Genomic DNA, 14,463 nt, shown 5'->3' with positions numbered 1-14,463 from the left:
TTAAAAAGTAAGCCGGTTAGAGACGCCGAAACAAGTGAACGAGGCGCCGGCGGGGAAAAGGTGCGGCAAAAGGCTTTGTTCTGAGAGGTTCCAGTTCAGCGCACAGCCCCTGCCCGGGGCCCAGTTCCCGTGTCTTCCGCGCTCTCGCCAGCGGCGACGGCTCCACAGATTTCGGAATCCCTTGCTGACCCAAAATTGCAGCACCCTTAGGTAATCCCCGCTCTCGCTGGAGACTTCCACACTCTCGCACTCGCTAGGTGGAGGAAAGGACTCCAGAAAGTTCCACAAACGCCAGAGACCCTGCCTTACGCACAGCCCCTCCCAGCCCGAGCGCCCCCGCGCCGTTGCCCAGGCAACCGCGGGGCGGTGGCAGCGGCGGGAAGGGCGGGACTTCCGGCGGGTGACGCGCCTGCGCTCGGCTACAAAAGACGACGGCTGCGGCGCTCCAGGCGGAACTTTCCAGAACGCTCGGTGAAAAGGCGGAGGAGCGGAGGCTGCCCGAGCTGCGCACGGCAACGCGCTCCTTCCCGCTCCCCCACACCGGCATCGGCCCTCTCACCGGTGAGTTTCACCTTTCGGGGTTCACCTCGTCCCAAGGTCGGCGCCGTTGGGTGCGCTGGGAAGCCGGATGGAGCCGCGGTCGGGAGGCGGTTGGCTGCGCGTGGGCGGGAGGGTTGTCGATTCCTGTGCCCACGATTCTCCTTCTGGAGGGCTGGTGGGGGTACCCCGGCAACCCTCGCCGGCGCGCAGCGAGTGGGCCCGAGACCCTTCGTGGAGCTTTCTCCACGCCCTATCTATCTAGCCAGGGGTCTCCAAGGACGTGCCGCCTCCGTTGGCGGGCGGGCTGGGGGGGGGGGGGGGGGCGACCCTGTGCGCACGCGCAGAAGGAGCTAGGGGGCGAGGGGCTGCGGGAGGAAACGGGCGGAGGCTGCGGCGTTCGCTTCTCGGGTCTCCTCCTTCGCTTTGTTGAGTGCTGGGCTTCTCCCACCCCTTTCATCCTGGGTGGGAAAAGGAAAGAACCCCTAACGGTCGGCATTGAGTGCAGGGAAAAACCTAACAACGTGTAAACTACGCTGGCTTGTGGGGGCGAAAGAGGTTCGGCGGTCGAAGCACAGGAGCTGTACGTCCTGTGACTGAGAAGCAGACTCAGGATTGAGGGGGAGGGGAGCTTGCTTTCTGGAGCTGGTGTTCTTAGTTTTATAAAACACTGCCTCCCCGCCTTGTGCCCAGATGTCTTTTCTAGGAAGTGTATGATTTATCAGATTTACCAAGAATAATGATAGGGGATTGAACCTCTTAGTGCTCGTCTTCTTTACTGCCCTCTGTCGCTGGTTGGGAAGGGAAACAGGAAAAATCCAGACAATAGTCGCGTTATTATGGGAGCTTTCAGGTGGGAGAGTGGGAACCAGCTGCTATAGGAGGCTTTTGAATTATCCCCTGATAATTATTAACTTATATTTAGTCTTAGAATTTATGGCTAAATTACCAAAGGAATTGTAACTTTCTCTGTGAAATTTAGGGAAGGTGGTGTTCTTACAATCAGGTTTCTCAAGAGGACAGATTTTTATGCCTAAATTTTATTAATTAAAACTACTAGTTGAAAGGCGGCTAAAATTGAACTTTCTTATTTTAGGCTGTAGGAAATGGTGAAAGAAACCACTTACTATGATGTTTTGGGGGTCAAACCCAATGCCACCCAAGAAGAATTGAAAAAGGCTTACAGGAAACTGGCTTTGAAGTACCACCCTGATAAGAATCCAAATGAAGGAGAGAAGGCAAGTAGTACACTCATAACATAGCTGCATAGTTCTTTCCAGGTGTATGGTATTTCCATTACAACATGAAATTGAGTATGTTATGTAGTGGCTGTGCTTTGTTAACAGTTGAGTTTTTTGAGTGAAATTTATCTCCCCTTTTCTGAAACAGTTTAAACAGATTTCTCAAGCTTACGAAGTGCTCTCTGATGCAAAGAAAAGGGAATTATATGACAAAGGAGGAGAGCAGGCAATTAAAGAAGGTGGAGCAGGTGGCGGTTTTGGCTCCCCCATGGACATCTTTGATATGTTTTTTGGAGGAGGAGGCAGGATGCAGAGAGAAAGGAGAGGTAAGAATGACAGTTCACGTGTGACAAATTAAAATTAGCCGTTGGTCAAAATAAATTTTTGAGAATTCACCTATTAAATGCTTGTTTACTTGTTAGCATAATGTTGTAAACTGATTTATGGTGAGAGTTTTTAAAAATGAGATTTGATGAAACTAAAAATAGCTAAGCCAAGTGAGTGCTTCTAAAGCTCTTGGGGTACATAGGATTTCTGTGATGTTATCAAGCATTAAAGGAATGAAGTATAGGAGCATAATTTTTAAAACCCTTTTCACAGATTTTATTTTATTCTCAATCCGCACACCCCCACCCCTCAGCCTCAATGGGAGGTACAGTGGCCTTACACAGTAGAAAGTGAATTACAGTTCAGAATGGTAAATTTTTGTCAAGGTCATATATAGCTATGCACATGAGTCTTGATTGGAACATAGGTTCATTGCCTCCAAATAGCGTGCTGTTTAATCTTGCTTCAGTTTTATTATATCAAAATATATGCTCTTAACATTTAGTAGAAATGTGGTTTCTGGGCTGTGGAAATACTGCTCGTAGAGGTACAGTGTTCTGGTCAGAGTTAATCTTACTTTGTTCCCAGTGTAGTTCATACAATAATGGGTAGAGCCCATTCTAGAAGGAATTGGCAAACCACTAAATTTTCTCTGAGCTTTTTTGGATTCAGGACTGGAAATTGTTTATTCAGATTTTCTTAAAAAGAGAGGAGTGTATTTTATTTATTTTTAAGAAATTTACCTTAAAACAGTCAAGGTCAGTTGACTGGCAAACACTACTGTGTGGCTTAGATCAATGCAAGGTCATTTTTTTAGTGTGATATTGGAAAATATTTGCTTAAATTTAAGAAGCTTTATTTCTTTCCTCTACTGTAAACTCTATAAGGCTAAAGAAGGACAGTTTTCAGCGTGCCGGAACCAGTTACATGGAACACTGTTTGTGATGCAGAACAGAAAAGTGGATCTAGGAACAGGTTATAGTTGATGGCACTTCACTCTTGATTGGTAACTAAAAATGTTCATTAGACATGTTCTGCAGATAGGAAGTACAAGAGCTTCTTTCACTTAAGTGTAAGGCAGTATTTCATGGTAGATAAAGTCCTTCTGGGAGAATCACTAGCTAGGAACTTATTACCTGTCAGCAGGTAACTACATTTCTGTAACCTCTGTTCTTAGATGATCGCCACCTTCCACTTCCCATTCCTAGATGAGAAATGTCACTCTTTTGTAGCACTGGCCACATCAAATTTAGATTACTGCAAAGAAAAATAAAAATTTAGTTATTTAGTCTGCAGCAGCCATAATTATATGCTTGATAGCCATGTGTGACTACTGGCTGTTGTGTTGGCTAGCACAAGATCCAAATATCTCCATCACTGCAGAAAGTTCTATTGGACAGCACTATGGTAAAGGATGAGAAATCTAGCCTTTTTGGGGGGGAGGCTGTGTTGGATCTTTGTTGCTGTGCGCGCGGGCTTTCTCTAGTTGGCAGTGAGCGGGGGCTACTTATCGTGGTGTTCAGCCTTCTCATTGTGGCTTCTTTTGCTGTGGTGTGCGGGCTCTGTAGTTGTGGCTCACGGGCTCTAGAGCGCAGGCTCAGTAGTTGTGGCCCACGGGCTTAGTCGCTCCGCGGCATGTGGGATCTTCCTGGACCAGGGCTTGAACCTGTGTCCCCTGCGTTGGTGGATGGATTCTTAACCACTGTGCCACCAGGGAAACCTGAGAAATCTAGCCTTTAAACAGTTAGTGCTGAATAAATATGTCAGCTTCCCTGGGCAAACTTGATAACTTTTTGGAGTTTAGTGTGCTGAAGAATTTTTGGATGATGTAATTGGTCATGTTACTCAATATAATAACTGGACGATGCAAAGAATATATTAGAACAGAAAAGCAGTTTGGGTTAATTTAATGTGAAATGTGTCGAGTTTTCTCAAGTGATTTTTGCAGTTAACATCTTTGATTGCTGTAAAATGTAGGATGGCCATAACTACGTCCTTATACAAATTGCTTAATCTCACTGGATGTTTATTTGAAATTACACCACAGTTAGAGGATTATGTGTGTACCCTTGTAGGGCTCATCTTTCATTATCCTTTACCGTTTTTATAGTGCAGAACACAAGATTCAGCGTCTTAGATTTCTAATGTGCAATGTTTTTTGTTCTAGGTAAAAATGTTGTGCATCAACTCACAGTAACCTTAGAAGATTTATATAATGGTGCAACAAGAAAGCTAGCTCTGCAAAAGAATGTGATTTGTGACAAATGTGAAGGTATGTCTTAATATTCATAATATAATTGAAAATGGAACTGAAGCCGTTCTGGATATATAAAACTGACATATTGCACTACCAATTCTGAAGAGTGCAAGTACGAAAACCACCTGAATTCACCTCCTAGAGAAATATTAGCAAATATTCAGCACTTTTATGTATTTTGAATTCAGGTGGGACGGATCTAATTTGGTGTCTGTTTTTCTCAACACTGTTCAGAGATGAGTCTTTCCTATTCTCTCTAGAACTTCAGAGGCATTCCAGTGGCTTCGTAATCTGTAATATGATTTGACAGTATCCTCTTTTGGGGTATCAGCTGTCAAATGATTGGCTATGAACCTCTAAGGTGTTTTTCTAATAAATACAAGTTATTTGTTGGAAATATGGTATTTTCTAAAGAGAATAAACTCTAAAATGTTCTCATCTCACAGTTAAAGTAGTCTTTTAAGAATTGTGCTTTGGGGGCTTCCCTGGTTGCATGGCACAGTGTTGTTAAGAATCCGCCTGCCAATGCAGGGGACACGGGTTCGAGCCCTGGTCCGGGAAGATCCCACATGCCATGGAGCAACTAAGCCCGTGAGCCACAACTACTGAGCCTGCACTCTAGAGCCCGTGAGCCACAATTACTGAGCCCACGAGCCGCAACTACTGAAGCCCATGCGCCTAGAGCCTTTGCTCCACAACAAAAGAAGCCACTGCAATGAGGAGCCCGCGCACTGCAACGAAGACCCAATGCAGCCATGAATGAATGAAGCAGTGAATGACTGAATGAATTGTGCTTTGGGAGCACATGTTTAAAATCCAGAATTCTGAAATGGTTCCTTGGGAGAAGAGCAGTCAAGATGTTTATAGATAACTGAAGCTGATTGTCGTTATGTTTGATCAAATAAAAAGGCTGAATTGTAGATTCTTATAGTAGCAGTATTCTATCAGACCTTGAAAATATTAATGAAGTGTTTAGGAACTGTCTCATTAAAACATTTGTCACCATGTCCAGTACTAAATTCAAACATAATTTCTTTTTAAACTATTTAGGCCGGGGTGGTAAGAAAGGAGCAGTAGAGTGCTGTCCCAATTGCCGAGGTACTGGAATGCAAATAAGAATTCATCAGATAGGACCTGGAATGGTTCAGCAAATTCAGTCTGTCTGCATGGAGTGCCAGGGCCATGGGGAGCGGATCAGTCCTAAAGATAGATGTAAAAGCTGCAATGGAAGAAAGATAGTTCGAGAGAAGAAAATTCTAGAAGTTCATATTGACAAAGGTGAGTTCTGAGCCACTTTGTATTTTCAGTTCTTGAGTGCTGTTGCAAATTATATTAACGTTACATTTCATAGTTGTTTAAAACTACTGTTGGAGTAAGGAATAGGTATGTTTTGATTTATTAATTTGTAAGAACTTAGACTATGAATGTTACTTTCTAATGGTTTTTTACAGATTATGTAAACATACATCAGTTTCTGCCTCTTGGGTTATAACTTAAAATTTTCTTTAAGTATTATTAGGATTTACTTTATTTTGCCAATTCCTTAATTTTGTTAGTTTATTTAAAAATGCTCTAAAATGTATTACAGCAGTACAAACTCATTGTTGAAATTTTAGAAATATGTATAGCCCCAGAATAAATGGTGCTGCTTACTCTGAAATAATCATCATGGTTGGCTCTTTCAGACTTTGCTATTTTAAAATGAAACTATTATTAGAAAATATACATCTACATTAACTTAAGCTCCTGAAATAGTATTCACCCATGTGAATCATGGTACCTCCCCTCCCTCCACTTTTTCCCCTTAATTGGTCCCTGTTTAGTAGGGTTTGAATTTCTCTCTGGTAAGATTTCCTCCCTTGCCACCAACAGTATGTACTCAGGAGGGCATTAGTAGTAAGTGAAGCCATTTATGAATGCTGCACTTGGCTGGTTTTTTTTTTTTGGCCACACTGCAGCCTATGGGATCTTAGTTCCCCAACCAGGGATTGAACCCGTGCCCCTTGCAGTGGAAGCGTGGGGTTTTAACCACTGGACCTCCAGGGAAGTCCCTGCCCATACTATACTCTTAACGTTATGGAACCTGCAAAACTTAGCTGACTTTAATTGCTTCACTAGTATGGTGAGACAGTTATTTTGCCTTGTGAATGACTAAAGACAGATTGTTGGGCTTCCCTGGTGGTACAGTGGTTAAGAATCCGCCTGCCAATGCAGGGGGCACAGGTTTGAGCCCTGGTCCCAGAAGATCCCACATGCTGCGGAGCAGCTAAGCCTGTGTGCCACAACTACTGAGACTGCGCTCTACAGCCTTCGAGCCACATCTACTGAAGCCCAATTGCGTTGAGCCCAGCAATGAAGCCCGTGCACCACAACTAGAGAAAACCTGCACGCAGCAACGAAGACCCAATGCCGCCAAAACTAAATAAAATTTTTTAAAATGTTTACTTTTGTCAGTGTGTAATACTGATATTTTGGTTTGTCCTTCTCTTTTTAGGGGTATATATTGAAGTATTTGGGTTAATTGGTATGTCTGGATTTTAATTGAAATATATGCAGGGAATGTGGATGGAGGTGTGTAATACATGAAATAGTATAGTCATGAGCTGGTAATTATTGGATCTGTATTGATGGATATATAGGGATATATATATATATATGTAAGTTTAATACTTTCCATAATAGAAAGTGAAACAAAGTTGTTCTTGTTGGGTGACCTCAGTGAGCATTGGTTCAGGAAATCTGGCACTACTGCTGTAGAGAAATCATCTGCAAATACATGAGTTCTGTTTAAAGAGGTGTTAGTTGGCTTAAGTAAGCCCTTACTGAACTAAGGTGTATGGGCCAGAGGGAAGAAATCTCAGTAAATGTGTTGGCCTTTTAAGAAGCGTTTGCCTGTTGGATGGACTTCCCTGGTGGTGTAGTGGTTAAGAATCCACCTGCCAATGCAGGGGACACGGGTTCAAGCCCAGGTCCGGGAAGATCCCACATGCCGCGGAGTAACTAGGCCCATGCACCACAACTGCTGAGCCTGCACTCTAGAGCCATGAGCAACAACTACTGAGCCTGCATGCTGCAACTACTGAAGTCCACGTGCCTAGAGCCTGTGCTCTGCAACAAGAGGAGCTAAAATCATTCAGTGTAAATATTACATATTTTTAAAAATTTTAGATTTTATATTACTGCTAATACAATAGAAGGAAGAAAGTCTGACTTATGCTTCTGTTAGACTTAATAGAATGATTTGATTTTGTTTTTTTAAAGTGATGAAATAGTTAAAAACATTTATGGTTATAATGTTTGCCAGTCACTGATTTGGTGCCAGCATAGACCTTTTTCTTTAGTCCTCACAAGAGCCCTGGTGGAGGACATAGGTCTCTGTGGGAAAGTTGATGCTTAGGAAGGTTATGCAATTTGCTTCCCCAGGGTAATCTGGCCTAGTAGTAAATAGCAGCTCTGAGATTCTAAGCCTGACTTGTTTGCTTCTAGAATTTGTGTTCTCCACTATGATCGCTTTCTTCAGTAAGAAATTGGACTGATCTAGTAAGCATGTGGGTGTTTTTGGTAAATTCTGTAAAACTTTAGCATCCACAAAGACTTGAACATTTTTTTCATGCACAAACGTGCATTTGTTTCAGTAGAGATTCTGACCTTACTTAGATGTTAAGAGTGTAAAATTAATTAGCCTTTTGTTTTTAGGCATGAAAGATGGCCAGAAGATAACATTCCATGGTGAAGGAGACCAAGAACCAGGACTGGAGCCAGGAGATATTATCATTGTTTTAGATCAGAAGGACCATGCTGTTTTTACTCGGTAAAAACTTTTATCAAATACTCAAACAGACATCTTGCATATTGGGGTTTTTTTTTCTCAAATATAAATGAGCTTTTTCATTACTTTTAGAATACATTTCCTAGAAATATATTTCCTAGAAATCTAGAAAAGTATAGCAGAAAAGTTAAACTATATATGTCTTTTATAAATGATTGTTAATTATTAATGTTTCAATCTTAGAAGAAGCTAAAGACAAAAATCTCTTTTTTTTGGTCTAAATTTAGGTAAATTGTTGCCCTAATTTGGATTTTGAAGGATATATACTTCAGTTAGGAGATGTGTTGTATAAGTATAAATAGATAGAGTAGGGGAAACATCCCTAGAGAAAAGTTTGCCCCCATTTTTTTTTATAAGCAGTTAGTTTTGAAATAAGTACCCTAAAGTTTTCACCAGTTTCTTCAATCCTCGGTTCATGGTAAGTTGGGTTGCTTTTAATTTTAAATAAATGTCTAGAATCATCTGTGTAAGAAGCTGTAATATATTAATTCACGTCTATTGTTAGGAAATAGTTTTGTGTTTATGATAAATTTATAGTGATGCACAAGAAAGTTAACAGTGTTAAATAATGTATCAATGGCTAATTTTAAAACATTAAACTGGAGTAGGGTTCCATAAGTCTGTTGGGAATGACATCTGAAGGAACAGGTTTTAGATTAATAGTGTCTCAAGAATAATGGGACGTGCTATTGAGCTCAGAATTTTGATGCTATCATTTGAGGTGAATCCTCAACAAGAGTATTTCTAGAGAGTATTCTGCCTGGTGAAAAGATTTCATTAATATGAATTGAAAAAGAAAGTAAGCATGAGGAGGAAGGAGTGGGTTGTTATTAAATATAAAAAATAGTGTTCATACTGTGCCGGGCACTGTATTACTTAATTCATGTACATCAGTAAATTACTACCCCTTGAAAATTGGCCATATCCCTTTTATTTAATTTCATAGACCCTAACTTATCCAGGACCCAGCCTGAGGTTTGTTGCACTGCCTAGAGTATGTGGAGGGATTCTGAAGCCTTGTCCAGGAAACTGCTGGCAGTTTCCATATGTTTGCTGTACCCAGTTCTCAGCTCTTAAGAATGGGAAGAGGCCTTTCTCACCTTCTGAGATGGCCCACACTTTGTGGAGTATGTTTCTCTCTAAATAAATCTACTTCATACCTATCAAAAAGAAACAAAAAAGAATGGGGAAGGGCATCTTTTGAAAGATACTATTTGTTTTTAAGAGAACAGAATTGCCTACTTTGGTAGTTGTAATCATTGCTGGTTTGAAGATCTAAGTATATGCCTTAATTACATTGTACAGACGAGGAGAAGACCTTTTCATGTGTATGGACATACAGCTGGTTGAGGCATTATGTGGCTTCCAAAAGCCAATATCTACTCTTGACAACCGAACCATAGTCATCACTTCTCATCCAGGTACAGTAACTAGATGAGCGTCTGTTTCTATTCTAGTGTTTTCATTGTCTGCTCGTAGCTAGTATAGCCACGGAGGAAAGTGGCATTTAAGTTGCTCAGTACATGTCTTTCCTTGAGTTGAGCTGAAATCGTGTGTTCTTGGCTCTCTTGTAAGCCCCTAGAAAACCTATAAAGGAAAGGTATTAGCACCATTTCATATAAATTTACCCCTGTCAATGAGCTAGGACATTGCTCTGTTCTTTATTTTCCCTGCCTTGTAAAAGTGTGACTGCATTTAAGGAATTTGGCTTCAATGTTTTTAGGTCAGATTGTCAAGCATGGAGATATCAAGTGTGTGCTAAATGAAGGCATGCCAATTTATCGTAGACCATATGAAAAGGGTCGCCTAATCATTGAATTTAAGGTAAGCTATAGTACTGCAGGAATGTTTGAAAATGATTAGTTTATTAAAATTTAGTAGCAATTAGTTTCTGAATGGCCTGAAACCAAGTTTATATTCTCCCTTGTCTAGATCTAATGTTACTCTTGTTATGTTGAACATTTTTTGTTAACAAGTTGGTATTTGTTTCTTTGCATCATTATTGGCTATTTAAAGATGGGGGGGGGGGAGTGGCAAGTGGGTAATTTACTGATGAAAGGCTATAACTGGAATCTTAAAGTTCAACAGAAGCATGTGAGCTGGTGTGGATTTTTGGCCAAATACTGCAATGCTCTGGTTCTTAAAGTAACCCAACCATTTCCCTCAATCTTAAATTTGAGTGGCCTCAGACCCACAAATTTAACATTTATTAAAAACATCTTTGGGTGGGACTATCTTTGAGTAACAATAGCTTTGTTTAAATTATCCATTAAAAGGAATGAGAATGTGTTTTAGGATGGGTTCTCCTGTTAAAATGTATTTGCTGAATAGAAGTGATCATTACAGTGTAGTTTTATTAGGATCTTTTTTATAAAAGACCTTACCTTGAACTCTAGTTCAGAATAGTAGATGATATATGCCTTCTTAGAACATGTGTTCTAACCTGGGATTGGCAGATTTACCAAAAGATTGTATGGTTTCATGTATTTTTCCTGGGGAAAATGGGTCAGTGGTATTTGTCTAAGGAGCTAAGGATGAAGTATCATTTAAACTTACAGTAGAAATTTCTTATTATAGGTAAACTTTCCTGAGAATGGCTTTCTCTCCCCGGATAAACTCTCTTTGCTGGAAAAACTCCTACCTGAGAGGAAGGAAGTAGAAGAGACTGATGAAATGGACCAGGTAGAACTAGTGGACTTTGATCCAAATCAGGAAAGACGGCGCCATTACAATGGAGAAGCATATGAGGATGATGAACATCATCCTCGGGGTGGTGTTCAGTGTCAGACCTCCTAATGGGGCCAGTGAATAACACTCACTGCTGGCATTTTATTTGCAGTAGTGATTGAGTGAAGGACTATAATCATAATATGCTCACTACTTGCTATTGTTTGTTTTAATATTCAACTATAGTAGTGTTTTAAAAGTTAAATGAAGAATAAACTCGAATATAAAAGCTCTGACTTTGCCCTGTATGTATGATGACTTCAGTGTGCAAGATAAGTTTAATACTTGTAAAAAACTACTTTAAAAAATTTCCCCTAGCGTTTGTTAGGCCATACTTTGTAATTGATTTCAGCTATGTACATGGAATAGCTTAGACTGAAATGCCAGGTATATGTATTGGCTTCAGTGTATGACCCTTAATTGTTAAGCTATGAAGTTAAAACTGTATTTAACTGGCAGTCAGACAAAGAATTTGTAGAGAAGTGTTGGTCTGTATAGTGGTATTAAGTGGGATTCATTGTGATGCCTCTGCATTTATTCTATTGCCTCAACTGTTACTTGAAGATGGCATGCTATATAATTTAGCCTGTGGTATCAGTGATAGAAATGATACCTTTCTAAAGAAGGGGTTTATCATATAACATGCTGCTTCTTGAGGGCTTGCACTTGTAGAATTGCATTCCCTTCTGCTGTGCCATCTTTTTTTAATATATCTAACTATTGGTCCTGGTTACTTTTTTTTCCCTTCCTTCTCTTTGGACCACAGTAAGCCTTAGAGTAGTCACTTCTGGAGCAGGGTAACTTAGAGGTTAGAGTGATGAGAAGTAATTTGCATGTATGAGTTAGGAAGGTGTTTTGCAGGTATGTTACAGGCTTACTTTAAACCATTTAACTTATGCTCCAAAGTAACTGTAATTTAATGTTGGTAGAATAGCAAATTATGAATAGCTTTAATTGTATGTTTAAAGTCATATGTTCACAAGCTTAAATCTGGATATCAGAATTTAAGCAATTCTTGAAATGTATGAATGTCTCCTTAATATACTGATTCAAAAGCATGTCCAGTGTGTCACCACAGGCTTTTTTTTTCCCAGGTTGAAGTATTGGCTTTTCACTAATTAAGATACATAATTTTTCATTTAACTAAAGTGAGTAATACCAAAAAATACTATTTAACCATAACTAAATGTTTACTATTAAACAAGGGTGGGGAATGAAAGTGGAGAGGTGAATAATGAGCAAAAGAAGGGGGCTTTAAAATCTTTGCAAACGCTGAAGTGAGAATGTGAGAGCTTACTGTTTATTCTGCTCAGATTCTGTATCTCATTTGTAATCAGGAGGCTTAAAACATTTTTAACCTGGAAGTAACCCACAGCTTAAGTTCCCCTGAGAACACTTGAGTTAAAAAGAAGAGACTGAAACTTGGTATAAAGTGCATCATTTCCCAAACCTTCAGGTTTCTTGTTATAGTGACAGTTTTGATAGCCTCTCCACATCATTCTTGGGTTCTTTTTTAATTTGTGGCCAGACAGCTACCCTCATATTTGGATAGTGAAGCAGGTGTCCAGGAAAGGAAAACAAATCAAAATACTAAACATAATGGTTCAACAAATTTTAGTTTTCACTGGATTTCTATTGAGTCTAAATTCTACAATAAACTTATATTGTAACATTTAAGAATACTTTCAGACATTTTAAAAGTTACAAAAATCCTTACGTGAGGTTTTCAATATTATTAATCATTAGGGAAATAAAATGAAAATCACAGTGAGATACAAAATTTCACACCTAGTAGTCCAGAATCTAATCCCAAATGGAAACAAGTGAGAATATGGAGAAACTAGAACCCTGTACCTTGTTGGTGAAAATGTAAAATGGTGCAGTTTCTATAAGCGGGTCCTCAAAAACCCAAACGTGGAATTCACCATATGACCCAGTAGTTCCATTCCTTGACTCAGAAACATTGTGTGCCAACATTTATCGTATCATTATTCACAATAGCAGAAGAGGAAACAAGCCATGTGTCTTAACAGATGGATAAACAAAATGTGTTATATGTATGTATGACAGAAAAGGACTTCATTTATATGAAATATTTAGGCAAATTCATAGACGTATAGATTACCAAGGGCTGGGAGTTAGAGGAACGGTAAGTTAGTGCGTGCTCAATTGTTTGGGGTGATGAAAGTTTTGTAAGTGATGGTTGCACAAGAGTTAATAGAATTAATGCTACTGAATTGTATACTTAAATGGTTGGGAGTAAGCTTTACTTTTGTTTCACCATAGTAACAAAAAAAATCCTTTAGAAGAAGAAAATAGTTACAACCTGGAGAGGCAGAAACTGACAAGTTTGTATTCTGTATTAAAAAAAAAAAATTATTGTTAGAACTCTGGCCAGGGTCATCACAGAAGTACAAGTGCATCCGTGGAAGTGTGTAGTTCCATCGCCCCAGCACTAATGCTTTCTTTGTGATGCTTCCCCTGTCTGTTCATACTTGGAGGGAATAAAAATAGAAGCTGATTACGTCCCATGAGGGTCCTAGTGGAACACGGTGGCAGATCTTCCCTTGTGAAATTAGCGTCAAATTTTTCCCCATATAGTATGTCTCTCAACCTTGACTACAATTGGAGTTACCTCGGAAGCTTTAAAACATGATTTTTGAGGCTCACCCTCTGTGTATTTTAGTGCAGTTGAACTGGGTGTAGCCTAAGCAAAAGGATGGTTACATATCCAAGGCTCTACACCGGTACCATGGGGACATAGTTGTATTAATCACCAGAACAGTGTTGCCATTGTTAGAATTGCTGTGGAGGGTCAAACAATGGCAGCCCTTAACTACTGCAAGTTTGTTTCAGACCAAGGCTGTTTCCCATCTTAGACATACACTATGGTAATTTCCTCTCTTTTGAAGTACTGTGGGAAAATGAAGCATAGGCTCTAAAAGCACAGTGAATGAAAAATGCTAGCAAGTTATAGCAGTAAAGATGCTCTTTCAAGGGTTTCTGAAGTCTTTTACCTTTATCACTTAATTTGGTTATCGCAGCAACCTTTTGAGACCAACAGAACAAGAATTGAAACACCTACCTTACGTCTGATGAAAATGACCTCTAGTCTACTTACTCGTTCTCAAATCTGAGCATGCTTGCTGAGCCCCACTGAACTTGGATTCTGTAGGCCTAGGGTAGGACCTGAGAGACTTGCCATTCAGACAAGTTACCAGGTGACTTGGCCCACGTAGAAGTGACAGCAAAGACTGGAATCCAGATTCTTGTAGTTCGGTGCTCTTTCTACTCATGTCTGCCTTTGTGGGTTCGGTAAGTCTTAACAGAATGTGGAAAAACTGACTCTTTCAAAGAGTAAAGAAACTGAATTTTAGAATCCCACCTGTCAGTTGCGCTCCAGGAGCAATGTATGGAATCTTGAAATCTTTCATGTGATAGGACTCAGAATAGGCTGGAGCTCATAAAGCAGTTCTGAGAATTAAATAATGCTGCTTACATAGTAAGGAAGGGCTCAGTAAATGCTATTAATGGTAGTAATACAA

At 40.1% G+C, this 14,463-nt stretch overlaps 1 protein-coding gene across 1 annotated transcript; it reads left to right on the top strand.

The window, feature by feature from the left end:
- Positions 1 to 339: 339 nt before the first annotated feature.
- DNAJA1 (DnaJ heat shock protein family (Hsp40) member A1) lies at positions 340 to 11,154 on the top strand. The gene is made up of 9 exons (XM_059072796.2): positions 340 to 561; positions 1,634 to 1,775; positions 1,927 to 2,104; positions 4,273 to 4,377; positions 5,413 to 5,640; positions 8,059 to 8,173; positions 9,497 to 9,612; positions 9,915 to 10,015; positions 10,769 to 11,154. The coding sequence occupies exons 2-9, from the start codon at positions 1,644 to 1,646 to the stop codon at positions 10,985 to 10,987; spliced, it is 1,194 nt and encodes a 397-aa protein (XP_058928779.1). The 5' UTR covers positions 340 to 561; positions 1,634 to 1,643; the 3' UTR covers positions 10,988 to 11,154.
- Positions 11,155 to 14,463: the final 3,309 nt, after the last annotated feature.

The sequence above is a fragment of the Kogia breviceps genome, chromosome 8 (assembly GCF_026419965.1).
Source record: "Kogia breviceps isolate mKogBre1 chromosome 8, mKogBre1 haplotype 1, whole genome shotgun sequence".
NCBI classification, from domain to species: domain Eukaryota; kingdom Metazoa; phylum Chordata; class Mammalia; order Artiodactyla; family Physeteridae; genus Kogia; species Kogia breviceps.
This window is presented reverse-complemented; position numbering and strand designations above follow the sequence as displayed.